The sequence below is a fragment of the Stigmatopora nigra genome, chromosome 11 (genome assembly GCF_051989575.1).
Source record: "Stigmatopora nigra isolate UIUO_SnigA chromosome 11, RoL_Snig_1.1, whole genome shotgun sequence".
NCBI classification, from domain to species: domain Eukaryota; kingdom Metazoa; phylum Chordata; class Actinopteri; order Syngnathiformes; family Syngnathidae; genus Stigmatopora; species Stigmatopora nigra.
Genome location: NC_135518.1, coordinates 5,658,056 through 5,684,692, shown reverse-complemented (window position 1 = coordinate 5,684,692; position 26,637 = coordinate 5,658,056). Strand labels below are relative to the sequence as shown.

Below are 26,637 nucleotides of genomic sequence, written 5' to 3'. Positions count from 1 at the left end.
ATCTAAAAGCCAAGATAAATAATCTTAAATGAATACATAATCAAACTTAAAGGTCCTGGGTGTCAACTTTAATAACAGCAATAACTGTCCACTTTAGTTACCATTCTTTTACAGGGTTTAACATTATGTACTATTAATTTACTTTTTGCAAGGTTGAGTGCCTTTTTATGTGCCTTTCTGTCTTATCAGTCTTTAAAACTTGACTAAACGAAACTGGCTGGTGCCCGTAGTTAGCTGGGATATGCTCCAGCACCCTCCGCGACCCTAGGGAGACTAAGCGGTTCAGAAAATGAATTTATTCGCTCTTTTTCCCCTCTGCTCTGTAAGGAGCTGTCCATGGTCCTGAACCAAACACGTCCTCATCTCGTATCTTCCGTATGCGAGCCAATTCTTGCATCCTCCCCCTCTTTACTCACTTGTGCCCCTTAGCCCCTTAGTCCCAACCCTCCCCCAGTCTTTTATCCTTCACAATAACAACATTTGGCTACGAGTCACCAAGCTCATTCGTGTCTACCGTAATGAAATGGATCTCTCCCTCCCTCGTGCACTCCCCTCCAGTGCCGAGGAATGGTTTGGCCCGTCCTGCACGATGAGACACTGACAACAAAGGAAGCTCATAGAGAGTGCTTTTAGAGGAGGGAGCATGATGTAAACACAATAAAAGGCCAGTATTTCGGTCATTATTCCGATTCCTGGACTATTATGTGTTTTCGGTATTGCTTAAGCTGTGCGACACACCGTTTTCTCGCGGACAAACAGAATATTCCACGTGTAGATGAGAGGAGTTGAGAGACGTGTGGCGTTTTCCTGGAGTTCTGGTTGGCCCCTTGCTGTGAGGTTGAAATGTGGTCGGATTCAAGCTGACCAAGAATCAAGATGATGATGCTTTTGGTTCTCTTTTCATGGACTGTGCAGGAAACATCCGATCATGTTTTTTATTAGGTGAGTTTTCTTTGTCCTACAGCGCAGCAAGCATGGCGCACTAAACATCAACATGGATTTTACTTGGGCTAAATTTCCTAATTTGTGAAATGATTAAATTTTTTAGTCTAACCTGCTAAATATTGTACGTTTTTATTGTTATAATAAGGTTGGGGAATGTGAGACAACTGGCAGTTTTTGACAGCTATATGCTTTTGTTTGATTTCCATTGTTTTCATTTAGGGAACATTTGGTCTACTCTAAAATATGAATCCTCATTTGCCAACCTTGTTGAAATTATTCTTGATCGTGTCTGACAATTAATAATTGAAACGTGCAAACTGTGAGTTTGATCCTATTAATCCAAAAAGAGACATTGGTTGGGTTGAACAAAATGTAAACACATGGACGTTCTGCAATAATCTATCTATCAATTGATGTATCCATCAATTTTTAATCATGAAGTCAACCCCTATGCAAAATAAAATATGAAATCAATTTGCAGCTACTATTTTGTGTTGATGCATGACTAAATCGGAAAAAATATTCAAAAATAAATTAGATTCCAAATATTCACAAATATTTAATTAAGTGTTGGGTCGTAAAATTGATGAGATCCTCACAGTTCTCAATCTCAGGGGGTCTACATGTGCTTCATGAGATGTTTTGTTTTGTGGGATGCTTAAGTTGTCCTCAAATATAATTGTAAATGTTGCCTATTTTTGAATTACAATTGGCCAGTGACCAGCCTGTCAAAAGAGATTTGCTCCAGCATAAGCCTTATGAAGAATTACAGAAAATAGAAAATAACTGCATTGTTTGAGAATACTCAATAACACACATTATAGTGTGATAGAGGACTGCTTCTATCAACTTATCGTCTGCCATTGATGCTGATAGACGTCCAATCCCTTTCAATTGAGAGGCCTGGTAGTAAATGAATGTATATTAATTCACCGACACCCTCTCAGTTTAAACTCATTGGAAGTCTACTCATGTTAGCTCATGTCATCATCACCGATGCCACTGATAGAGTTGATTTCCATGCTAGCTTTTCTATTTAATGTGATGATCTGTGCTCTGTTATTCTCTTCATCTCTCTCAGCTGGACCAGGTAAAGCAAAACTTTTCACAGCTCATCCATCAAGGTTATACAGCCATCCAAACTTGAAAACAAAGGCAATCCATCATCGCAGTCATTTTCTAAGGCATTATTGCAAAACGGTTGACCGAAAATTTGAAGCAGTAGAGTTTAGGAGCCACACTATCCGAACAGGAATTCATTTGACCAGTTATTTATAGATAAAATATATTTAGCTGTTGAATCATCTTTGGCGGTTTTGCTTGATTTATAGTAGTGGGGGGAAAAAACAAGCTCTTTTGTAGGAGAAATGTTGAAAGTGATAATTGATTGAGATTGAGGGTGTGCGTGGGTGTTTTATGTGTGTATGTGCTCACTTGTGTTGGTATTTGTGTGTGCGTGTTACTGACATTCTTTTAAAGTGCTTGGAATTGTAAGATCAATGAGAAATAAGTATTCAAATTAATACATAACATTATTTGTGTAAAAGGTATAAAGAATAGAAAAGGATCATTATTTGTACAATAATACAACATGAAATAGTTCTGCTTAGCGAGCACAGAAGGAGCAATAATAAAGTATATTCGTGTAGTATATATATATATATATATATATATATATATATATATATATATATATATATATATATATATATATATATATATATATATATATATATATATATATATATATATATATATATATATATATACTATATAATATATATATATATATATATATATATATATATATATATATATATATATATATATATATATATATATATATATATATATATATATATATATATATATATATATATATATATATATATATATATATATATATATATATATATATATATATATATATATATGTCAACTGATGCAACTGATGAATAAGCACTTGTGCTTATTGCCTTAAGCATGCAAAAATTAGGAGTACATAATGGATAATGGAAAGTATTACAGATAAAGGGTACACATTGTATTTGAAGATCAATCTTGAAAGCTTTCTGACTGATGGCCTATATGGTAAAACGCTGTTATGCAACTGTAATCAACTGTGTTCTTTCTCAGACCTTTGCCAAAGTGAGAAGCTCAAAATTGATGAACATTTTGGCCAGATGTCAAAAAGTCCATCTATTGCTGCGATTTTTCATTTTTGCTATGTAGCACATCTTGAGAGGATTTAGTTGTTTGATACCTTGAACTGAATTAACAAAATATGACACAAACATCCGTCTGTCGTTAACATTCAATGTCACAACATGAATTGATTTTATTTATATATTAATTTAGTTTTAAATGGGTTAATCATATACTTTGTTTTTTTTTGCAGAGATGCAACTATTTGGTTGCCTGTCAAAAGTTGGATTATGTAATTTGTCAGAACTAAAGTCAAAAAGACTGCTTTTCTTAGAAGTAAGCACAAAACATCAAGAGGGCTGTCTTTGTCAAAGTTTGCCTTTGGCAGGCCTCATTTCATTAAAGAAAATACGGAAAAAGAAGAGGAAATTGTGTGGTCATGAATTAAAAAGAAGGATGGTTACAGATCAATTGAGAGCCAAACAAAGCAACAGATACAATGGGAATTGAAACAACTAAACAAGTAATCAGAAAGGAAGACTGCAGGAGAAAAAGTCAATGTTAATCCCAATATAAACAATTGCAATTGGCATTTTTCTCACTCAAAGTGGTACACATGTATAGATAGGTCAAGCAGACAAATGGTACATTCTGTCTGACCGTGTGATTTAATAGCGGCATAGGCAAAGTGAGTGTAATGAGGACAGCATCAAATGTGACTCACAGTGTGCATGTGTTTGCCCTGAGGCAATGGAGCCTGTGTGGACATTTGTTTGGTATCATAATGCTTTGTTACAAGGCCCGTCCGTCTCCATAATTTAAAGTGCATCTGAAATTGTCAATATCTATGTTGGGGACATAAACACAATCTGCCTGCCACTCTTTCTGGACTCCAAAAAAGTGTTATCTTTTTATTTTTTTTGGCATTGGATAGCTGGCATGTTTAAATGCCCTTGATGGGGTCAGAAACCCTTTCAGTTTTATTGTCCTATCCGTTTGACTTTCTGTCAAAATGGATTAGACATTTATCGCTGTAATTGGCAGCCAATGTGTTGTTAATGAAATAACATGAAATACAATTAAAGCCGTTCGGACATTGGGAAGCTTCTGAAACGCTAAGGTTACTCTGAAGTAATGTATGATTGGCGAAGTCTAGGGTGTATGTAGTCCCGCAACCCTTACCCTACAGAAGATGAATGACTTTATATATTTTAAACTTTGGCACAGTAGTGGTCCTAGTGCTTTATTATTTTTGTGAATTCAAACCTCACATCCCATGACATTAGTAAGATATTGGTGAGCTCATATGAGAACATATTCCCTACATCTTTAGAATTTAAAGGTAAAAAGTGGGAAAATGCTGAGTTTCTAGGACTTCAAGTAGTACATTTCTTGCATTCTGTTTTTGCAAATTCTCCACATTAGTTACATTAGTGGAACAGAGTATTGATCTCTCTGTTGAAAATTACATTATTGTTACATTGAGAAGAAACAAACTGCATTTAAACAGCATTCATTGCTGCTGGAAGACATAGACAAGTAGAGAATGAACTGTAAACTGTAATGTAAGCTCCTTTATCCCACTGCTACCTCACCTTCAGCCTTCTAGCAGTGGCCAGGGCTTACAGTTGGATCATTGCTGAGACCACCAAGTACACACTCCATTCACATCAAATCACTTCAGGTGCTCCCAGGCTGTACACAACCAAGGGGGACTTTTGCCCTTTTCTGTTGCCTTTCTTTTTAAATCCATTACAAACCGCCTCTACGTTGTTTTTGTGTGCATGTGCTTTGAGCTAGGCAGATGGTGCCATGGGTCCCTCGCTTACCCAATGGATTTGTAGTACAAAAGGGAGAACAGAGTGAGTGTGAGGAGAAAGTTAATAGTGTTGTAGCATCCATACAAATTATTCTGCTGCATTTAAAATTAATGACCTGAACAGACACATGAAAGATGAGGAGATTCCATTGTAAGTACTGATAGTTGTAGACGCATTACAGCTATGCAAATGCAGGAGTGTTTCATAAAGATATGTATTTCTGAGACCGAGTGTAAAACAGTGCATGTTCCAAAGCTGTCCTTCTAATTTGGTGTTGCACGGGTAGCAGTACTGAAACAACACTAAATACTCAGAATTAATAGGCCAATTCTCTTTGGTGGATTTCTTCATGTACAAAATAATCAAGGTATTGCAAAAAGAGATTTTTCCCCATCCCTGTTAATAAGGATATATTACCCTTATCCTGTTAATAAGGATATATTACCCAAGCAAAGCAGGCAATGACCATCAACCACTGCACTAAATTGGTTAAACTGCAACAGTGTTGAGACCACATTGAAAATATACTGTATTCTATAATGTTTTGCTAAAGTATGAATAAATCATGGTGCAATCATTTGTTCGGTGCATGTTACGATTTAGCCTAAGTGCAAATAAATATAATGAGAGACATAATGAAATGGCTCTTCTTGTTCATTACAGAAGCCATAAGTAGAGAAAAGTAGAAACATCAACAAGAAAGCCCATTGCTATATCTGTTGACTTATTCTTTTAAATATATAGTCAGTAGGCACACTCGTGCACAGTCTTCTCCACAGTGGCAGATGGGATTTATGGAACTCAGTCAGCTTGTTAGTCATCATGACATCAGCAACAGTGTTGCTGTCAGTGGCACATGGATGCACCTTGCCCATCTTTGAGTTGCAATCTTTATGTAATACACCTACATCGTTAATTACAGGTGATGGGTGAACAATGGCTTTTGGATTTGTATTTACTGACAATATTTTGTAACGTTCAGTCTGCACTATGACGTACTTGCTTGATATGTGCTATGAGGAATTATGACTCATAGTTTCTTGCTGGTTTTATGCATGATCAATACTTATGTCATTAAAACACATAACACATGCTCATGAATATGCAAAGAAAAATAGGCAAGCCAAACATTGCATCACATACACCTCAGGAATCATTTGGGTCGAATATCAGGTTTGAAAAATGCATTTTTACTAGTCCAAAGCTTTTCTGCTCACCTGACCCAAGAGAATCGGTAACAGTTTACCTGACAGGCTAACATGCATTAACTGGCTTCCACCATTGCTGTGTTGCTCAAAACAAAGTAAGAGACAATCGGATTACACCACAATCAGAGGGAGTATGACATCAGTCTCCGCTCAGCAGACTGTCCCTTTTAAATGTGAAAGTTCAATACATCTGTCATTTATAGGAAGTATTTATTGTGTGTAAAGTGTTCTTGCCACAACTAAATATGCTCTTTTTGTCTGTGCATTTCAGTATTTGTCTCGTGTACTCTATTGACCTAGGGAAGTAAACCGATGAATATCTTAGTAATAGCTTTAGTGGTATTAGGAAGGTTTACCTACAACATTTCACATTAGTTTACCTAAATCTCCATCATGCTGAAGCCTACTCCAAGCTTGATGACAGCTCTTGCGAGTATTTTTATATTGGATAAAGAATCAATTATGGGTTTATTTTTTGCCATAGTCACAGACAAAATGTTGGCAATGCATTTAGGGTCTGTAATGCTTCAAAGAGTGAAGTGTGTTTGTCATTACAATACTAAAATACTTTAAAATATCATAACAGGAGAAATTTCTAGAGCTTTGTTTGTGTGTGTTAATTTACTTCTAAGTTAGTCTTTTTAATAATAAATACTGCTACTTCCATATAAGAGCAGAAAAACAACTACAACTGATTCAAGTTCATTCAAGAAAGGTGCTTACTTTTAATTACATTTGATGTTAATATATGCCTTGCAATTTAAAATTTTCAATATATTACAGTTTTTTATTTGCTTATTAAATTTTCATAGGGAAGTCATTTAACTGGCTGCCTTTGGCAACGCGAGATGACCAATTCATTTTAATTAATTTTGACAGAAAAATGCCATCAATGGCAATGAGGAATGAGCATTCATAGCCAAGCCAGTAAATCAAATAATTGCCTTCCCCCATGTATATTATAACTCGGATGGCTGGCATTGACTTTTCACTGCCATTGACGGCAAGAGATGTCCAATCCAAATTCATTAAGGGGCTGACAACAACTGAACGATCGCAGCTCACCTTCCAAGTCAAATTCTTTTGGAAAAATATCTCTGTAAAAGGCAGCCTATAAGGCACTTGCATTTAGAACCATATATTTTCTCGTAGACATGTTGGATCATCATTATTTTACTACCCAAAAACTCATGTGATCATGACTAAAAAAAATGTTAATACATGGATGCTTTCATGTAATATCAAGGCGCACAACTTAATTGAAAATCATAGTCGAAAGATTAGATTAGAGCTGCTCTATTGTCCGCAACTGAAAATATAATATGGTCAACTGATGTGGATCACAGGAGAGCTAGGGTTGGGATGTTGTTCAAGAAAATGTATCCTTCAATTTGTTAAATGCTTTAAGAATTACAAAAAACTAAAATAAAAGTAGAAACCCTAAAGCAGACAAAATCGTATGAAACTGAAAGCGATTACATTATTGGCCTGAAAGGGTTATGCAAGAAATAACATAGATCTTATTTGTACCCACCAGACTACACTCCAATTTTGCATTTCCTCCAGCTGGGAGAAAAATGGTTTTAAGGCAGCCTTTCAAATACTGCAGTGTTTTGTACAAGCACTCTTCAGTGCAGCAGCCAGAGAAGCAGCAGGAAACCTTAACCTTGATGATATGTTTAGCAGTAAAGAGAACATTTGCATTTGTTTAACTGCACTGGCCTCAGCAAGGGGCTGTTTAGGTATGATGAGTCCACAGTGAATGTTTTTATTTTATTTATTTTCTACTGCATGGGAAAATGTTCAAAACTGCGCTTTAAATTAGTAATAAATGTCAGAAACTAAATGTTGATGGAATATTGAAATTTTAATCAGGGTAAGTAAATTCAAAGCACTTTAAATTCATTAATATTCTGTATTGCTTATCCTCACAATGGTGCTGGAGATTATCTCAGCTGATTTTGGACAACACACGGGGGCTCACCTGAAATTGATTGCCAGCCAATCGCAGAATGCACTTTAAATCGAAGGAAATATATGTTGACTGGCCACCTGCGGTTGTTAATTCTCCTGACTGTGTTGCGGGCAGCTTGAGATCGATTCCGACTCAGTGGCGGTATGATTGTGAGTGCGAATGGTTGTCTGTCTCGGTGTGTGACTGCCAACCAGTCTACTAGAATGTAGTCCGCCCTTCATCAACTGGGATAAGCCCCAGCACACTGCAAAACTGATGTGTATAGGTGATGTTAACAATTAATTAATGAAAATGTTAACCTGAAACTAGGACCAATATGGCTAAAAATGTTAGACAAACAATAGTGCGGCATCCAGTCACCCTTCTGTTGTGAATTTAAATGAGTTCATCATTAGGTACATTTAAAATGGGAGGTTCATAATGAATGAAGATTTGTTGAGGGGATAAAGACTTACAGTTTTGAAATGAGAATTTTTTATATTTGAATCGGCCATCTTTTGTAAGCAAAAGAGGGTAAAGAAATGTGGCCAGAAAGTTTTCGGCCCTTTTGTTTTAGCCCAAATGAGTGTTTTTATCAGGGAATACAAGAAGGAAAGTGTTAGATGTTAGGGTTCTATGCTATATGCTGTTATATGTCAGGGGCTTCCAGACCCAACTATTACAAGCTTGGTTTCTTGGCTTAGTTCCCGTTTCCTTAGAAACATCACCCTTTTCCTTTACATTAGTATGGTCCTTATATTGCCGCAAATTGTTATGGCAACAGGGTGGATGTGACATAATCCATTGAGGTGTTGTTTAATCAGGTCCCTTGCTCTGGCCTGAAGCACACTCTTTTCTCTAATTGTGTCTCCGTCTTCATGAAAAAGCTACATGATAATTCATCTGTCTCTCAATTATTGCTCTACCATGTCATGTAGGAAAGGTTAAAAAAAGTAGTGTGAGGCCTTTTTAATCAAGCTGTTTTTTGTTTTTACACAACAAAGAGCATGTACTGGATTCTACAGAAAGAAAAAAGAAACAAACTCCACCAAAGTATACACAGTATGACATAATGCCCTTTGTTTTTCAACTTGAACGATTAAGCTTGAATGTTTTCATCAGAAATGTCAATAACTTCATGTCACGTTCTTTATTCTATTCTTATGTTTTAACTATTTCACATCCTATGCACAACATAAACAACTATTGTGTCAATGATTATGGACCTTAGAATAGGCAAGTGACTGTACATTGCTCAAGGGCACCTTTTGACGTCAATCAACATGCGCAGCATCTGATCTGGCCAATCCAAAACAGGTCCTCAACCTAGCCAACAGCAGTACAGATTGAGCTACAGCCTGTGCCAACTCTGTATTAATACTAATCGGCTCTCACTCTGAGTCATACACACCGCCCACAGGAGTCACTGCTAACACAGTTGCATTAATATTCTTCATCTTAATCTATGATAAAAAAGTGATTAATGTAATATTGATAGTGATAGAAAAGGCACTGTGGGTTATGGCTGGTAGATATATGCCAATTTAATTTTAAAAGAAAAAATGTACTCTACCGTATTGGCATATAATGATAAACTATTAGAACAAATTTATATTTGTGTCTTAAAATCTTGCAGAAATAACTAACAGCAGGTTTGATATTTGCTTTGATTTTATATTTATAATGATAGCGATAGAAAAGGCACTGTAAGTGATGGCATGTTGGTATTTCTGCCCTTTAAATTCTAAAAGAAAAAATTTATTGTATTGTACTGTATACTTGTGTTTTAAAATCTTGCAGAGATAACTATCGACAGGTTTAAAATTTGTTGTCACTCTAGTTGAGAATATTAGTTGTATTGTATTTGGCGTTATTTCATAGTGCTAAAATGTTTTGTTGTCAAAATTCCAAGCGTGTGTTGAACGCAATCAACTTTCAAGCTGATCAATAACATTCTTTGCCTTGTTTCTCCTACCTTTTTCTTTTCAGTGTCCCAGATCTAAATAGGTGAGGAATACTGGTTGAGAAATTTCCTGTCCATCCCTGACCCACAGACTTCTCCTGTCAACGCTGGCTCCCCTAACATCCGTCGATATGGCCTCCACCGGCCGGCTGCTCGGTCTGGCTGAGCTAGGCCTGAAATGTGACCAGCAGATCGAGAGGAGATATGAGATTGTGCCCTCTGTGATATGTTCCATGAGCTGTCTCTTTGGAATCATCTACTGCTTCTTTGGTACGTTATGGGCAAGTCTAATATTTGCGTTGTGGTTCTGCTACTTACTCATTAGCCGCTGTTGGTAGAGCTTGATGTCCAATCCATTTGGGAGAGGCAGGGCGCAAAGGAATTGCAGAAAGACAAGGAAAGCCAGAGACATACTTGTAACTGCAATAAAAGAACAAATACACATTTGAAATACTTCTTACCCAATAAAAGTTAATTTCATGTCTGCAGATACTTTTATAAAAGGGTAGGTAATATAAAAAAAGATGGCACCAAATGACTACCAGTTTTCTCTCTGGTCTGAATGGAGAGAGTGCGGCATACACATACTAATATCATTTAATCTGAGGTTGATTCCCCCTTAGTCGTCAAACAGAAAGCAAAAAGAAACATGGAGATTTTAATAAAGACAACACACAAAGCTGAATGGCTTTTGTTAGTAGGAGGCACAAAGACCCAAAGCCCAGAAGTACTGGAGATGCCACTCTTGGAGACAAAGAAAAGGGAAATTGGAAGGGTGGCAGACTGTATATTGGCTAAGGAATGGTTCAAACTTGTAATAACAATGTGATGATTAACTCATTGGCTGCCGTTGACGATGATAGGCATTGAATAATATGGGTCTTTTTTGGAGAAAATTTGAATATATATATATATATATATATATATATATATATATATATATATATATATATATATATATATATATATATATATATATATATATATATATATATATATATATATATATATATATATAGATAGATAGATAGATAGATAGATAGATAGATAGATAGATAGATAGATAGATAGATAGATAGATAGATAGATAGATAGATAGATAGATAGATAGATAGATAGATAGATAGATAGATAGATAGATAGATAGATAGATAGATAGATAGATAGATAGATAGATAGATAGATAGATAGATAGATAGATAGATAGATAGATAGATAGATAGATAGATAGATAGATAGATAGATAGATAGATAGATAGATAGATAGATAGATAGATAGATAGATAGATAGATAGATAGATAGATAGATAGATAGATAGATAGATAGATAGATAGATAGATAGATAGATAGATAGATAGATAGATAGATAGATAGATAGATAGATAGATAGATAGATAAATGTATATATGTATATATATGAATTCATGAGTGGAAGTTTGATTGTGATCTTTCTATTTTTCTCTCGCTCTCTCCACAGGCTACAGATGTTTCAAGGCCGTGCTTTTCCTCACAGGCTTAATGTTCGGCTCAGTGGTCATCTTTATGCTTTGCTACAAGGAGAGAGTGATGGACACTCAGCTCAGCATAGAGGCATCTGTGGGTATCGGCCTTGGAATCGGTACTTTGTGCGGCCTGGTGACCATGCTGGTCCGCAGTGTCGGGCTGTTTATGGTGGGCTTGCTGCTGGGCTTGTTGGTTGGAGTGGCTTCATTGGTGGTGAGGACACATGTCAGATTGAATTTTTAGGGTATAGTGGAATCTTAAAAATGATAAATGGCTTCCAATTTGTTTGTAGTTGTTTTATAGAGAGAAAATAGAAATTTGAATCAATTCCAGGTGGTTTACTCCATACAAATCTATATTAACTGGACAGAAATGTATTCCATTCCTGAAATGTTAACCCTTCAAACTCTTCCTTTTTGCAAAAACACAATGGTTAGATTTGTAAAAGTTTGTAGCAAATGTAGCTGCATCAATTAAACAAGAAAACACTAAATGTGTTAAGTATTTTAAAGTCCAGTAACTAAACTAAATCTTTCACTATTTGCAGGTCATGGAGGAATTTTACCACCCCAGAACAGTGTGGGTTCCTCTGGGAATCCTTCTCAGTTCTGGGACCCTTTTTGCTGTCCTCACTCTTCAGTGGCAACGTTGCTTCGTGACCTTTTCCACAGCGACTTTCGGTTCCGCCATCATCACCATAACAGTGGATTATTTCATAGAGCTGTTTGCGATGGTGCACTACGTCTTTGAGAGACTCAAGGTGCTTCTTCCACTTTGTTTATGTTTCCGACTCCAAACTTTTAATTGCACAAACAAACAGAAATACGATTTACTCGTTGTGAGTAAATTGCTTGGCTGAGAAATAAAGATAACCCCCTTACTCGGGTAGACGCTATGCAGCTCTGTAAACTCGATTTCCAAATCTGTCAAGCAATGAGCAGATTTCAAACCAGATAAGGCCATGTGGAAAATAACAATTTATCAACTACTCGCACAGTGCATGCACAACATACAAGTTGATGACTCATTGGTAACGTGCATTGGGGCGCTTCATTTCTTCGCCCAAGATACAGACACTTTTGCTGTGCTTTGGAATTACTGCAGCAAGCCAGGGGTCATACAGCCTTCTCGCCATGAATCATCCAGTCTGGTACAGTCCCGTCAGAGTGTACTTTGTCCAGGGAATATCGTTACACCCTCTGCCAGTCCGTGTGAGCAGTGGAGTGCTTTAAAGCTTCCTCCAGGCTATATTTACACGGCTGATTTTAAAACCTTGTCCTTCCGGATTGGGCTTGCCAATAAATGTAATCAGGAAGCTTCATTTCAATTCTGCTGCAGCTTTACCTTAGTTGAACAAGTGCAGTCATTTAAATCATTGAAGGCGGTAAAACCAACACCGTTACACGTCAACATTTTGATGTTTTCACCGCAAGTCCCCATACTCAAATTGGATGGCACGTCTAGCGACTCCAATGGCACTGAAAGATTAGCATTCACTGTCAGTCATCACAGTTTAAATGAAATGGACATCTACTATTGTCAATGCCAGGCTATAAGTAAATACTTTAAATAAATGAAAAATAACTTTAAAATGTCTGGATCCAGAGTTGTGTAATTATAATTATATTTATTTTCATTTCAATCATTTTTTAATTAACATTATATTAATTACCCTTTTATTCGTTCATTCATTCATTTTCTTTACCGTTTATCCAGCTCAACGTGTATACATTTATTCCCTCATAATTATAAATAAATATGAATAAAAAATATCCATTGAGACAAACATGAATGTCACATTTGGACTATGTAGGCCAACACTTGAATACTAAATGTTAACTCATTCAGTCCCGTTGAGAGCGATGGGCGTCCAATTTGAGAAGATTGAAGGTCTATTGCAGCTCCTGAGTTAATATTGTGATCGCCAGGTCTTCAGAGGGTTTTTTGTTTGTTTGTTTAATTACCATACCAAATAGTCAATTGCCTTCTGAAGGATTATTCTGCAAGTGTCTGGTGTATTTGCGCTATACGTCATTTCAAACTAATCATGAGTATTCTCATGATTAAATGCTTAAGATGCACCGTGAAATTGCTTTTCCGAGTCTTGCTCAAACTGCAAGAAAGTACAATTCAGAAGTGGCAAATACAAATCAAATAGAGCTTGATTAAGTGGCAAACAAGGAAAGAAAAGAAAAAAAAACATCACGTACTGATCCACTAACATGGCATGACAGATCAAGCTGGTCCATCAGCATCAACAATATAAACCACATTTGGTGCAGTGTTTTTTGTGAGCTTCAATCAGTTGTTCTAATGAGAAAAAGGTTGTAATTGTTCTAAATTTGATTCAATTCAACACAGGTATCACCCAAAAAGCCGGTGTGCTGGTTCACGTGGGTCATCATGGGAGTATGGCCGATCCTTGCACTACTCGGAGTGCTGATTCAATGGAAAGTCACAGCAGAGGGTTTTTCGCACACTGAGGGTGAGTATTGAAACTTCTCTTAGTTGTATTGTACAATATCTCTGTTTGAATGCCTAAGCCATGTAACGATGATAGTTGTATCGCTTTATCGTGAGATGGAAGTTTTGGTGACACGCAAATCGTATTATGATGGACCCAGAGATACTACTACAAGCCAGTTTTTTTTACTTTTAATACAAGTGAAAATAGACATGAAGTCATCCCAAAATGCTGCTGTGTTATTAAACATTTTCCATTTGTCACAAGTTCAGTGAGTGGTTTAATTGTGCCCGTAATCAAAACCATAATGAGGGAACATAATGTGTGCTTCTGTGTGTTTGTGTCTTATGGGAAATTGCTTTGTATCCGCAATGGAAGCAACCACAACACAGATGGTGAGATGGCACTCACAAATGCACGCTGTAAAATTGTCAACACATGACTCTTAGAGGCATGCATTCCCACGCAATGACAGAAACATACAAAGTCTCCTTCTCATTCATTCATTTGGCACTCACACAGCCCTTACAGATAAGAAGATGTCACACTTAGTCTTCAAAAGCGGGATTTAATGTTTGGTTCTAATAGCGTTCAGTCAGTGGGAGGGGGAAAAGTAATGATGACTTGTCACTGAAAATAGAAAAGGGAAGAGAAATAGGCATAAGGAATTGTTGCATTTAAACTACACAATGGATTCCTGTTGACGACATGACTTTTTAATAGGAACAAGTGCAGTTCTCATAAGCCTTCCTGCACTGATAAGCAAACCAAAAAAAATCGATACATAGACAATGTATGCCTTCCTTTTGCATATGTACAAGAATGAATAAGGAAATTACATTTTTTGTTGGTAAAGAAGTCTGGGTATCATCAAAGATTGTCGCAAAAAAGAACTTGTTGGTAAAAACACAACCATTTGTCATCTATTTGAACTGGCATTGTTGACCACAAATGAATCAATGTTCATTTGCTGATTGTTCCCCCTGCCAAAATTGATTTTGCGTGTATAAAAGACAAAGTCATTTTAATTCACAGCAGAAGCATTAAAATAGCTACACTATTAGGCCTCCATTTTTGTCAATGTTATGGAAAGAGTTAAGTACTATTTTACAAGCCTGTTTTATTATGATATGAAAAAAATATAAAGCAATTTATAGGGTGTAGGTCTTTTCATGTTGTCAAATAAAGGAAGAACATGAACCAAAGGGGGATGGTCAAGAGGGAGCAGGTGTGAAGAGGGGGGTAGCCGGGGTTGGAACTGGTGCTTACTGGGTAAACAGGGCACTCAAGTGGGCCAGTGAGAAAAATCACGTGGCAGCCATTGAATGGCGTGCAACACACTAGTGAGCTGTTTAAAAATAATTGGCTCGTCTGCTTTAGTTGTTTTTTTTTTTTGAATACTCATACCGCTGACATCACTGGGTGGCATAAAGACAAATACAGACACAATAAGTGGCACTTGGATAAAGGGTCCAGAGAGGGTGAGCTGAGGAGAATAGAACGGGGGTTTCATTAAGCAATTTTCTGGCAGATGGTGCCGCGTTAAGCATGCGCTCTCACAAAGAAAAGCAAAACAATGGACATGAAGATGCACTCGTGGGTGACACGCTATGATTTTCATGATGTGCACAGAATCTAAATTGTTGTATTCACACAAAACAAAACCACACGGATTGAAAAAATAATTTAAAAAATGTAAGTTCTCAAGGAATTCTGAATGAAATGAGTCTGCATCTGCATTTTTTTGACCAGAGGTTGCATTAAAAAAAGACTGATTGCTGATTCAATTCTCAATGCCCACAGTTGGCATGGGATAAGCTTCAGCACCCCCACAACCCTTGCAAGGATAAGCGTAATAGAAAATGAATGAATGAATGTTCATTAAAATTGTGCCACCTTATTTTAAAATCTATATGTTTTACATTAATCTTTCAAATGTTATTACTTTCTAATAATTTGTTGTTATTAATTACATATTTGAATTTTATTAGAACCATTTATATTTTATATTTGCTAATCATTTTTTACATGGATGGACGAGTTGCTCCACAAATTAGCTGCTTTACCATTAACTGCACTACGAGTTTAGCATATTTACCACTTACGATCCGCAAACTAACTTTTTGGTACTTCTTTAATTAAGTACTTTCCTGCTATTGACGGCAATAGACGCCCAATTCGTGTAGACTGTAAGGGTCGAGGAGCGATCAAACGTGAAAATGTTTTTAGAGTGTAAATAATCTTGTTTCACATCCACTTCCCTTAGTAAATGAACAACATCCTTTTTCATGATGATCTTCTGTTTTCTCTCTAGTGGTTTTGAGTCGACAACAAAGGAGAGTGCAGCTCATGCGTATCCGGCAGCGAGAAGAGAGGCTCAAAAAGGAGAATGAGAACAAAAAGAAAAAGCAACAGAGCCACAAGAGCTGCCAAAAGCAGAAGACCAACGGACGTCACCACCAACAGTACCACCACCCTGGAACGTCTTACCCCCACCACCCAGCCCGGAGCACGCAGGCCCCTAAAGTACCCCCCTCTCAGACTGAGCCAGGCTTTCATCGCAAGCCTCACCCTAAAAAGCGTTTTGAAGGAGATGTACTATCACCGGTAAGAGCCGTATATTATTGGAAAAATGTCTTATGTCATCATCATGTGAAAAAAAAAATGTTGCACCAATACTAGTGCCACATCAGTGCCTCAGTATATTTTCAAAAAAAAAATTCTTATTTGTATTTCATTAATAGAATTTGAAGGCCAATGTTATGTGCAGCATTTGTTAGAAATGATAGGAAAGATAACAACAGGACCATACGTCAGATTTGGCCTTGATAAGAAGTGTTCCCAGTTTTTTTTTACCAGACTACAAAAAAATATAGAAAATATAGTATGAAAATATCTTTACCGCATCTGGCCATGCAGTTCAATACACAATGGCGACATCTCATGGTCGACAGCTGAATAAACCTGTCCCAGCTCTCTACCATTGCACTGAATTATATTGCAGTTTGTTTGTTAAAACGGATATGTTCTTTAAGATGATGTCTTTTTTGTAAGACTACATTTAAGTATTATTCATGAATGACTAAATAATGATCAAAACTCCTTTCAACTAAAATTTTTAGTTGGCTTTTCTACTGTCAGATTTTGCATGTTATGTGCTCTTGTGAAAAACATGTTTTCAGTTGTTCTTTTTTTTATATGCTGTCCTCATCTTATCTATTTTCTGTCTGTCATTAGAGCTACATCCGCAGTTTCAGAGACAGACAAACAGACAGACGAGCATATTCCCACAGTCGAATGATGAGCCGCTCCAGAATGGCTGAACTCGACTATGACTGTGGCTCCCAAGTGCCGCTCACGGCGCCTTCTGGAGCGCCCGTTCGTATTTGATGACTCCAAAGGTGTTAAGCGTGATTAAAGGTTGTGTTTAGGTGGCAAAAGAACCTGCAACAAAACAGTCACATCTTTCATTTATGTCTGCTGGAATTTTTGGCCTGTAAATGACATGAATGGCTTTCAGAGATGTTAATATGTTGCCTCTGCTTAAATATTTTCCACGGAGAAGATTATAACCAACAAGTGTCCTCACTGGAAGATGAACATAACACATTTAGAATGGGTTTTGAAGAAGTTGCATGTTGTTGACTGAAAGCTGTGTTATTCAAAACAGCTGTTCTCAATTACAGAAATATGTAAATTCTTAACATTTTTTTCTCTAAGGAAAACAAACATCCATCTTTTTTAATGCAGACATGCAATGGAACAGAGCTAAGAATCTACAAGCATTCTCTAAACAGCTACCAATTATTATCCCCTAATCCATGGTATTGTTGCCTAATTATTTTATATAAACAAACAAATCCATCCAGTTTTTTTTCTTTTAATAATTCTAAATTCTAGTGTGAGAGGTCTCTTTCCAAAAGCCAGTTGGCAACTTGGTAATAGCTGTACAAAATGGATAAATGTGGCTTGGTGTGCCCATAAATACACGATGTTCCCCTTTTATTTTCAGTTTTGAATTCCCTGATCCTTTTTTTTTTTACACAAGCTGCAGTTGTTATATAGTGGCCCCAAAAGGCGACTCACTGCTCTGATCATCTTGTAAGCAGACAACACACAGCAGTGAACATAAAGAAATCAAGTGCTTCTGTGTTGGTGCACACATGCCTTTCGGCAAGAGATGAATTGTACCAAATATTGGTTAAAGTAAGGGGTGAGGAGTTTTCTGCAGTTTAATAAAATACAATTATGTAATTTTTTTCAAGATAATACAATAAATGCCGCAAATCCTATAAATACCTTTAAAACTATCACAATGGTGGCAAATACATGTGTACCTACAGTACACACAAGTACATACAGGTGTACATCCACATGTTTTTTTAGAAGTGTGAAATGGGAACAATTGCAAAGGCGCCCTCTAATGTTTACAACTTGATTCTCCTTGTAACCATTACTGTAGGACTTTTGAGCTTTGTCTTCTTGTGATGGACACTATACTAATGATTGTTATTTTCTTATTGGATCAAGAAACAAGAAGACATTGCTCAACTAAACATGCATCTATATTTAAATGCCATAAGAAACTACATTTGTACCTATTTTTGAGTACATCTTGTAGATGTTTAAATAATACAAAACAAAGGATTGCAATGACTACAGTAGTAAAGGGACACAATCAACAATAGGGATTGTGTTGAACTTGGCAGGCAGGCCTTGCACTTCTTCGAGGGGTACACGTGCACTGTGACCCCTTTCATGCATGAGTGTCCTTTTTTACAGTCTTGTGTTTTCATTGTGTCGCTGTGTTGATGTGATGTGTTCCTGTGACAATTTACTAGTAGATCACTTGGTTTTATGTTGAAGTAGACTATTTGAAAAACACAAAAGTCCTGCCAGAAAGCCCAAAAACAATAATACCGTACTAAAAAGATGTTAAGTTAAGGTGAAAGCAGTATTTTTGACATTGTTTCTCACACAATTATTGTAAAAATGTGTTTTCTTTTCATTTCATTTAATGTACATTTATTTGGAAATTTTATTTTAATGACAGATGGATTTCTGACTTTTTTCAGGTTTCTTCTTGTGTCGATATAGTCTTTCTATAAACATTGCAGGAAAAGTGTTTTTAAAGGGAAAGAAAAACATTTTCAAGCTCCCATATGCAAAGTTCTGCCATCCCTTTTTATTTCTGTCAAATTTGGAATACTTTTTTTTGCATAGTTGCTGTCTTTATCAGTTAACGGCAAACAGTTTTCTAAAATATTATAATATATTTGCAAATATTGAATATCTCCAGGGACTTCCCCCGTGGCCTTTTGTTTTGCGCATCAGCCTCACAGTTCAGGGGCCGAGGGTTTGATCCCAGGTGGGTACTCACTGTGTTGAGTTTGCGTGGGTTTTCTCTGGGTATTCCAGTTTTCTCACACATCCCAAAAACATGCAGGGTTGGCTGGTTGATTCACTCTAAATTACCCCTAGCTATGAGTGGTTGTCCGTCTCCTTGTGCTCTGCCATTGGTTGGCCACCGATTCAGGGTGTCCCGCCTGGTGCCTGTAGTTGGCTGGTATAGGCTCCAGCACCCCCCCTAACCTTTGTGAGGATAACCGGTTCCGAAAATGAATTAACAAATGAATTGCTCCAGTCAAATTTGAAAGAAAATATTTTTTTCGGTCACTTTTTTGAAATTCCTGCAGGACACGTTGAAGTAACACTTAATGTAAATAGCAAGATGTAAATACTATTTATATGTAAGAAACAAACATTTTCTGTCGTCAAGTTTACACTATGGTCTTGTAGAGATTTTTTTTTTCAGTGATTATCTGGTGCAGTAGATATTTTCAAATTGTGTTCTGGAATGTTTAAGTGGTTTGTTTTGATTCCAGACAGAAATGAGCCTCTAAAGAGATACTGATAAACCTTATTGCCATCATTTCTTTATTTTGTAATATTATTAAGCATGTCATTAAATGGACCTATGATATGACATAAATGTAATTCTTCAATTGTAGTAAATTATGTTTTTAAAAGTGTGACTCATGGTGAAAATAAATACTATATATTGTGATTGCAGTTGGAGTTTTCAATAAAATACATACTTTCATTTATTTTAACTTTCTTAGTCTATATTTTACTGACTGTAATCAAACAATGGCACAAAAATCGGCTCTATAACATATCTTTTCTGTCCCTGTTTCTCCCTCACATTATAACCTTTCATTTCAATCACAGTCTCTTTGTCTTGCTCATCGCCTGTGTTGCCCCCTCAGCTTCACTTTTTTTCTGGGATTCCTCATATATATCCCCCACCCTCCTTCTTATCTTTGCTAACATTTTCAGTCCAGTGACTTCAGACACATGCTGCACTGTAGAGCCTACTGTAGCACAGCCCAGCTCATTAACGGGCAATTGTTCACGCCGACAATTTCTCATCATCTCAACCAGGCCCCCTCTTCCTCAGAGAGTAAATTACATGTGCCCAGTAAAATGCTACGCTTGGTGACAAAAGCAATTGTTTCGGATGATAAATGTAGTGTGCACAAAATACATGAGGAAGGGCAACTACAAATTCAAAAGTTATTTTAGGGTCAAAAGAATTTATAATAGTTTGTGATAACAAATGTCTTTATTTTGAAATTTTAGTCAGAGGGAAGCAGCTCCACATGGTCGACCATGTACACACAATCACACGCTCTCAGCACAAGGCCAAGATCATAATGTCACACATGACTTAGTTCCTTTTTGATGAGATGTTTTTTGACATTTTTAACCACCATCCTGCCTACTTTTGCTTACACCAACACGAGCCACCCTCTTGCCAGTTGCATAAATGCATCTTTGCACAAACTAAACGTGGAAAATGTGCTGCCACAGTCGCTCTGACCAAGGTTTGTCATTCTACTGTGGGAGAACATTCTAAGATTTTTTTTTTATTATTATAATTATTATCTTTATTCATTTTTTTGTAACTTATTTTTAATATATTTTTCATGGTATCACCTTCTGATTACATGATGTCTTGCTGGTGCTGTGTGGACTCGCTGACAACCTGAGAAACACAGCAAACATGATAAATGAATACTGTGTATCATGAAGGACCAAAAGTGGGTGCAAGTAATATGGACACCTGTTTTCTATCAAGTATTTAGTCCCTTGTGACAGTTACTCATTTTCGATATAACCTTTGGTAGTTAGCAATAGAGGAAGGAATTCAAAATAGATTGTATGTCTATTTGCATTAATGGCAGCAAAAGAGTTAAAAACAGAATTGTGTTAAGAACAATAAAAGTAAAGAAACAAAAGGTGTCACACGTAAACGAACATTACTAAATTTCAAAAGATAACATTGGCAATCACAGTAAATATCAAGCATAATGGTTTTTATCATTGTAATATTGAAAACAAGACGCTAAGAAAATACATCCATGAATATGAAAAAATGTTGAGTACTATTAATTTACAATAAAAATGTGCATGTATGTAGATAACTAGATATTTGTGCTTGCTCTAACCTCTCCATCACGTGTCTCGATGGTCTTGATGACAACGGTCTTCTTTGAGTGCATCTCAGATGAACGTTGAGGCTGAGACTCAGGACTGGTTTCTGGGATGAAATATTTAATCGTTTTAATAAATTCACTTAATAACAACCGTGACTGAGCTTGGCCCAACTACCAGTTCTATGAAGCAGCGAGGCCCAGAGGTTGGTTACATGTCATAAATCCCCACACAGTAATGTATGCGGGGCACTATCATTATGCAATAGCCTTAAAATAGCAATCTCCATGTTTAGAGATGAGTTAAAATTAGTTGTGCCTCTATTCCTATGAAATTTATGATGGTTTTCTGGTTGATTTGTGTAAAGGCTTCACAGCCTCACCTACCTCTGAAGCCAATAGAGGAATAAGCACTCTGGACAGGCATGGAGGTAGTGATCCTGGAAACACAAAGACACATAAGAAAATGTGAACATGAATAGTTTTAAACTAAGCCTTACTTGTTATAATTTCCTTTTTAGCCAAAAATTGTGAACAGTGAATGTTTTCACTCCAAGTTTCATGTAAGAATATCATCATACCTGCTCTCCTCTCCCTCAAGCAACTTGCGGTAGGTGGCAATTTCAATATCCAGAGCCATCTTAACATTGAGCAGGTCCTGATACTCCCTCAAGTGACGGGCCATATCATCCTGGAAAACAATTGCCGTCATCAAATTAACACCTTCCGCAAATGCTGCCACAACTGTAAATAAACCCATCTGTGACAAACTGACAAACAGTAGCAGATGTTTAGTTTGATGGGAAACTGTAATCTGTAATCTAAATTCTATTTTTTTTTTACATCAATTGGATTCTGTATTATGCCATTTGCAGAGGGAACAGCAAAAGAAATCAACCTTCATCTTGGCAATATCATCCTCCAGACCCGCAATGGTGTCTTGGAAACCAGAAGCTTCGCGGCCCATGCGGTCCTCAATATCTCTCATTTGACGCAGCAGAGACTCATTCTTTGGAGGGTGACAGATGTGGGGAAAATAGTCAGTTTTGGAAAGAAGCTTCCAAATTATAATGCCATGCAATACTGAAAATTCGGAAGAATAATTCAAAAGTATAAAAGGATTAGGAGACACTAAATATACTACTCACGGTGCCCTTGAGTGAGTCAATCTCACAGGTATAGGACTGAATCTGGTGTCTGTACTCCATGCCTTCTTGTTTGGCAGAGCGCAGCGCATCGTTGTTCTTGCTCACAGCTTGGTTCAGATCTGAGACCTGAAGGAAGGGGATTGGCGTTTGAGCCACGTATCGGTGGGGGAAATATTTGCATCATAGTCGAGTAAAGCTTCTAAAGAGAGCGCTAAGGCTTACTAAGAGGAATTTTTATTCTACCTTCGACTTGTACCAATCCTCAGCCTCTGAGATGTTTTTGGCGGCAATGGCCTCATACTGCACGCGGATGTCCCTCAGAGCTGCGGTCAAATCAGGTTTCGACATGTCCATCTGGATCTGCACCTGGGTGTCCTGGATGTGGCTCTGCAGCTCACGGATCTCCTAAAAAGTCCGTTATTTATGACAAGAGTCATAAGGGTGTGATTAGAACACTTGAAATAGCAACATTATAAGATTAATTGTATTGTGTATAGAGTGGGGGTCAAGTCAGAGCCTCTAGGGTCACATCCAGTCTGCTATGTCATTTTGGGACGCCCTGGTTATAATTTCTTCAACATACAAATGTTTTATAGTCTTAAATGAAACATTGAGGACAATAGAAAACAGGATTAATTGTTTTCCCTTTTGAAAAAAAAAGAAAATTAACATTTAATTAAAAGAAAATCAGATTGTAATATATCTTGTCCCTTTTTCATTTAAAACAATGTTTTAAAATAATTGACAGTATACATAGAAAACATAATCAAAATCATACATAAAAATCAAATATTCAATGGAAAAGGAATATTTCCTGTTTTTTTTCTATATTTGTATTTAATTAAACTTAAAATTATTGAAAGAGAACATTTGCTTTTGCAATATATTTGATCGTTGATATGTTTGTATTAGTCGCTTGATTGTGGCAGGTATAAAAAACTACCATGTGGCCCACAACAAAAATGAATTTGATTCCTCTGATATGCACAGAATGCAACAGCAAAATTAGATTGAAGTTTTCTATCGGTCTCATTGAACTAAGCACAACTGGTCCATATTAACATACAAAGCATGGTTGCTTTTAGCTACCCTGTGTAGACCAACAAAAGGTATAAATAGCTTTGCATCTGTTCTCATACATACACTTCTTTTCTCTCCCCAGTGAGGATAAAGACAACAGCTGACCTGCTCTTTCCAAGCTTCCCCCTGCCCAGAATTTCTCAAAGGTTAAAGTTGAAGCATAAACACCTCTTCTACGAAGTTCAGTCAATGACTTATTGCCCTGTTCTAGCCACTGAACCACAGTATCCACCAGAATCTAACTTAGCCAATTTAACTTGGTCTCATTTGTCAGCAGCTACAAAAGATATTTTTAACTGACAGCTCAACAAACCTCTTCATGGATTTTCTTGAGGAAGGCAATCTCCTCTTGCAGACTTTCAATGCGCCTTTCCAAGTCCAGCCTGGCCAGGGTGGCATTGTCCACATCCTAGATAATAAAAGAACTTGATTCAATAAATGGAAAAAAATTCTAATGTAGTGAATAGAGGGAAAAGACATACAGCTCTGAAAGCAGACAGATTGTTCTCAGCTTCTTCCTTCTGGTGGACTTCTTCCTGTAGTCTATAGTGAAGAAAGTGGAAACAATAGGACTTCTATAACAGGATTGCTGTATAACTCTTTATACACTGTATTTATCGCTGAACCGGAGTTGCTCTAAAAGTGTACATTTTTTCACGATGACCTTAAATAAAGTAACATTGGCATATTACCACTCGCAAAACTTAATCAAAGGAAGCACATAGGCAAACTTCTTAGTGTTCGGGTGCTTTTAAAGTTATTTCTAAATTCACGCATCTGCTGCTATTGACACCAATAGGTGGCCAATCCATTTGGACTGGGAAAGAGTTGGGACCAAGTTCAATTGCCAGTCATTTAATGACTAAGTTCAACATTATTGCCTAACCCTTTGACTCTTATCACAGTCTTATGCTGAGATCCATTTTGCTAATGTTACATCATCACCTACCTCAGCTTCAGTTTCTGGAGGTCATCAGCCAGATTGTCTCTCTCCACTTCTACACGTGCACGCTGGTTGGACAGAGCTTCAATCTGCCTCCTTAGCTCCCTCATTTCATCTTCATACATCTCAGCCACACGGCCAGGTCCCTCACGTCCCTTGAGCTTCTCGATCTCCACTGTGAGTGCGGCATTCTGCTGTTCCAAGAAACGGACCTTCTCGATGTAGCTGGCGAAACGGTCATTGAGATGCTGAAGCTCAGCCTTCTCGTTGGTCCTTGTGTTGAGGAAGTCCTGGTTCATGGCGTCGGCAAGGTTGAAGTCAAGTTTCTCCCCGTAGGTGCGCATGGCGGTGGAGGAACCCAAGCCGGCGCCACCAGAGGACATTCTGTAGCTGGAATACGATGGAGCGCCGCTTTTCATCTCATACACTCTAGTCGTATGGGCGGAGGAGCTGCGACTTCCTCCGTGAGGGGAGAAGAGGGAAGACATCGGAGTAGAATTGACACCAGAACCGAAGGTGCGACGGTATGATGAGGCCGACTGGGCCGAGGAAGAGTAGGACTTGCTCATGGTTGCTAGTTTGAATTATTGAGTGTGGTAGAGCTGCTCAAGAAGACCCAACTGACCTGCTGCCCGAATGGGATGGGAACCAAGTGAAGAATCCCCCAAGAGCGAGTAGGGTTATTTGTAGCTTTGCCACACCCACTGTCACCCCGACACCTTCTTTGCACCCTCCCATGTCCACTTTTGTCCAACAATGACTCCGCCTTACATCCATTTAAATTTTTTTAATCACTTTCTTAGAACTTAAGTTTTACCAGTCTTCGCCACAATTAATTTTTAGTTCTGCTCAAAATCAGACAAGAGTACCCCAAATTGGTAAATCTGGCTATTAACCTATATCATGTGGAAGAATAGATTTCCATCGACTTCTGACTAGATGTATACATTCTTGAAATATCTATATCCGACATTTTCTCCCCCGTGTGGCCATTCAGCTGTTACATAGTACCTTCCCCTCCTCCTTTACCGCCAAATAGCTTTGTGCTGCCTGACGCCCATTCAGCTGTCCATGAGGTCTGGTTTCAAGTTGTGTGCATAGATTAGATTTTTTCACTGGTCCTGTATATAATTGAGTGTTGCATTTGTGAGCGGTCATTCTAAAAGGCTAGAATAGTGGCCATTTCTATTCCATAAACTACAGTAAATAGAATGCCAAAAGACAAATAAATAATATGTTCTCGCCCTTAATATTATCTGAAACTGATTCTAAAATCAAACATAATAAATCTATTGACTGTGCTAGCCACCTAATCCATTTTAACTAGAAGGCAGTGGAGACGCAATCATTCGCTTCAAGCCTTTTCAAGTCAAAATGGATTAGACATCCAGCGCTGTCAATGGCAGCCAATAAGTCAAATGAATGCCTAATAAAGGGCTGAGGCTGAAATATCAATAGTGGTATTGCAGCTGGTAATGAAAGCATGTGTGTGTGTGCTGTGAGTGCTGGATATAACACAAGGTCAGCAATCTTAAGGTTTGCTGGAGCGTTGGGGGGGGGGGCGTCATAGTGCCTCAGAAAAACAGGATGATTGTAATGATGTTGCTCAATAGACACTGGAAAGGGGCAAAGTAATCAATAATAATCACAATAACAAACCTTTCCATTCTTCTGCTGAGATGGCTTTCAGTGCAATGCGGTCAATAATGGGATGAAGATGGGAACATAAAAGCAACATTACACAAGAGTGCATATATCTACGTGCATGTCAAGGTGGTAGGATGCGGTGGTTTCAAAAGGGGCCCTGTGTGTGGCCGTGCCTGTAGTTGTGTTTCATGGGAAAGCACATGTCAGCTGCCAGTGGTGTCACACTATTTTTAGTATTGTGTTTGGACTTTCTTGTCCAACTCGCACGTCAAAAGAATCATGACACAGCCAGTGTACCAACATAAATGAGGACGATGATG

General features: G+C 37.4%; 2 protein-coding genes across 2 annotated transcripts; one reads left to right on the top strand and one right to left on the bottom strand.

Annotated features, from left to right (window-relative positions):
• Positions 1 to 541: 541 nt before the first annotated feature.
• On the top strand, positions 542 to 20,070 carry tmem198aa (transmembrane protein 198aa). The gene is made up of 7 exons (XM_077728139.1): positions 542 to 942; positions 10,062 to 10,305; positions 11,514 to 11,752; positions 12,087 to 12,299; positions 13,901 to 14,024; positions 16,318 to 16,610; positions 17,241 to 20,070. Exons 2-7 carry the CDS (start codon positions 10,167 to 10,169, stop codon positions 17,391 to 17,393), a joined length of 1,161 nt encoding a protein of 386 aa, XP_077584265.1. The 5' UTR covers positions 542 to 942; positions 10,062 to 10,166; the 3' UTR covers positions 17,394 to 20,070.
• Positions 20,071 to 20,609: 539 nt separating this feature from the next.
• desma (desmin a) lies at positions 20,610 to 25,327 on the bottom strand. The gene is made up of 10 exons (XM_077728138.1): positions 24,677 to 25,327; positions 24,210 to 24,270; positions 24,041 to 24,136; positions 22,891 to 23,052; positions 22,648 to 22,773; positions 22,398 to 22,508; positions 22,081 to 22,190; positions 21,887 to 21,939; positions 21,515 to 21,606; positions 20,610 to 21,051 (listed from the first exon to the last, which is right to left on the bottom strand). Exons 1-10 carry the CDS (start codon positions 25,237 to 25,239, stop codon positions 21,010 to 21,012), a joined length of 1,416 nt encoding a protein of 471 aa, XP_077584264.1. The 5' UTR covers positions 25,240 to 25,327; the 3' UTR covers positions 20,610 to 21,009.
• Positions 25,328 to 26,637: the final 1,310 nt, after the last annotated feature.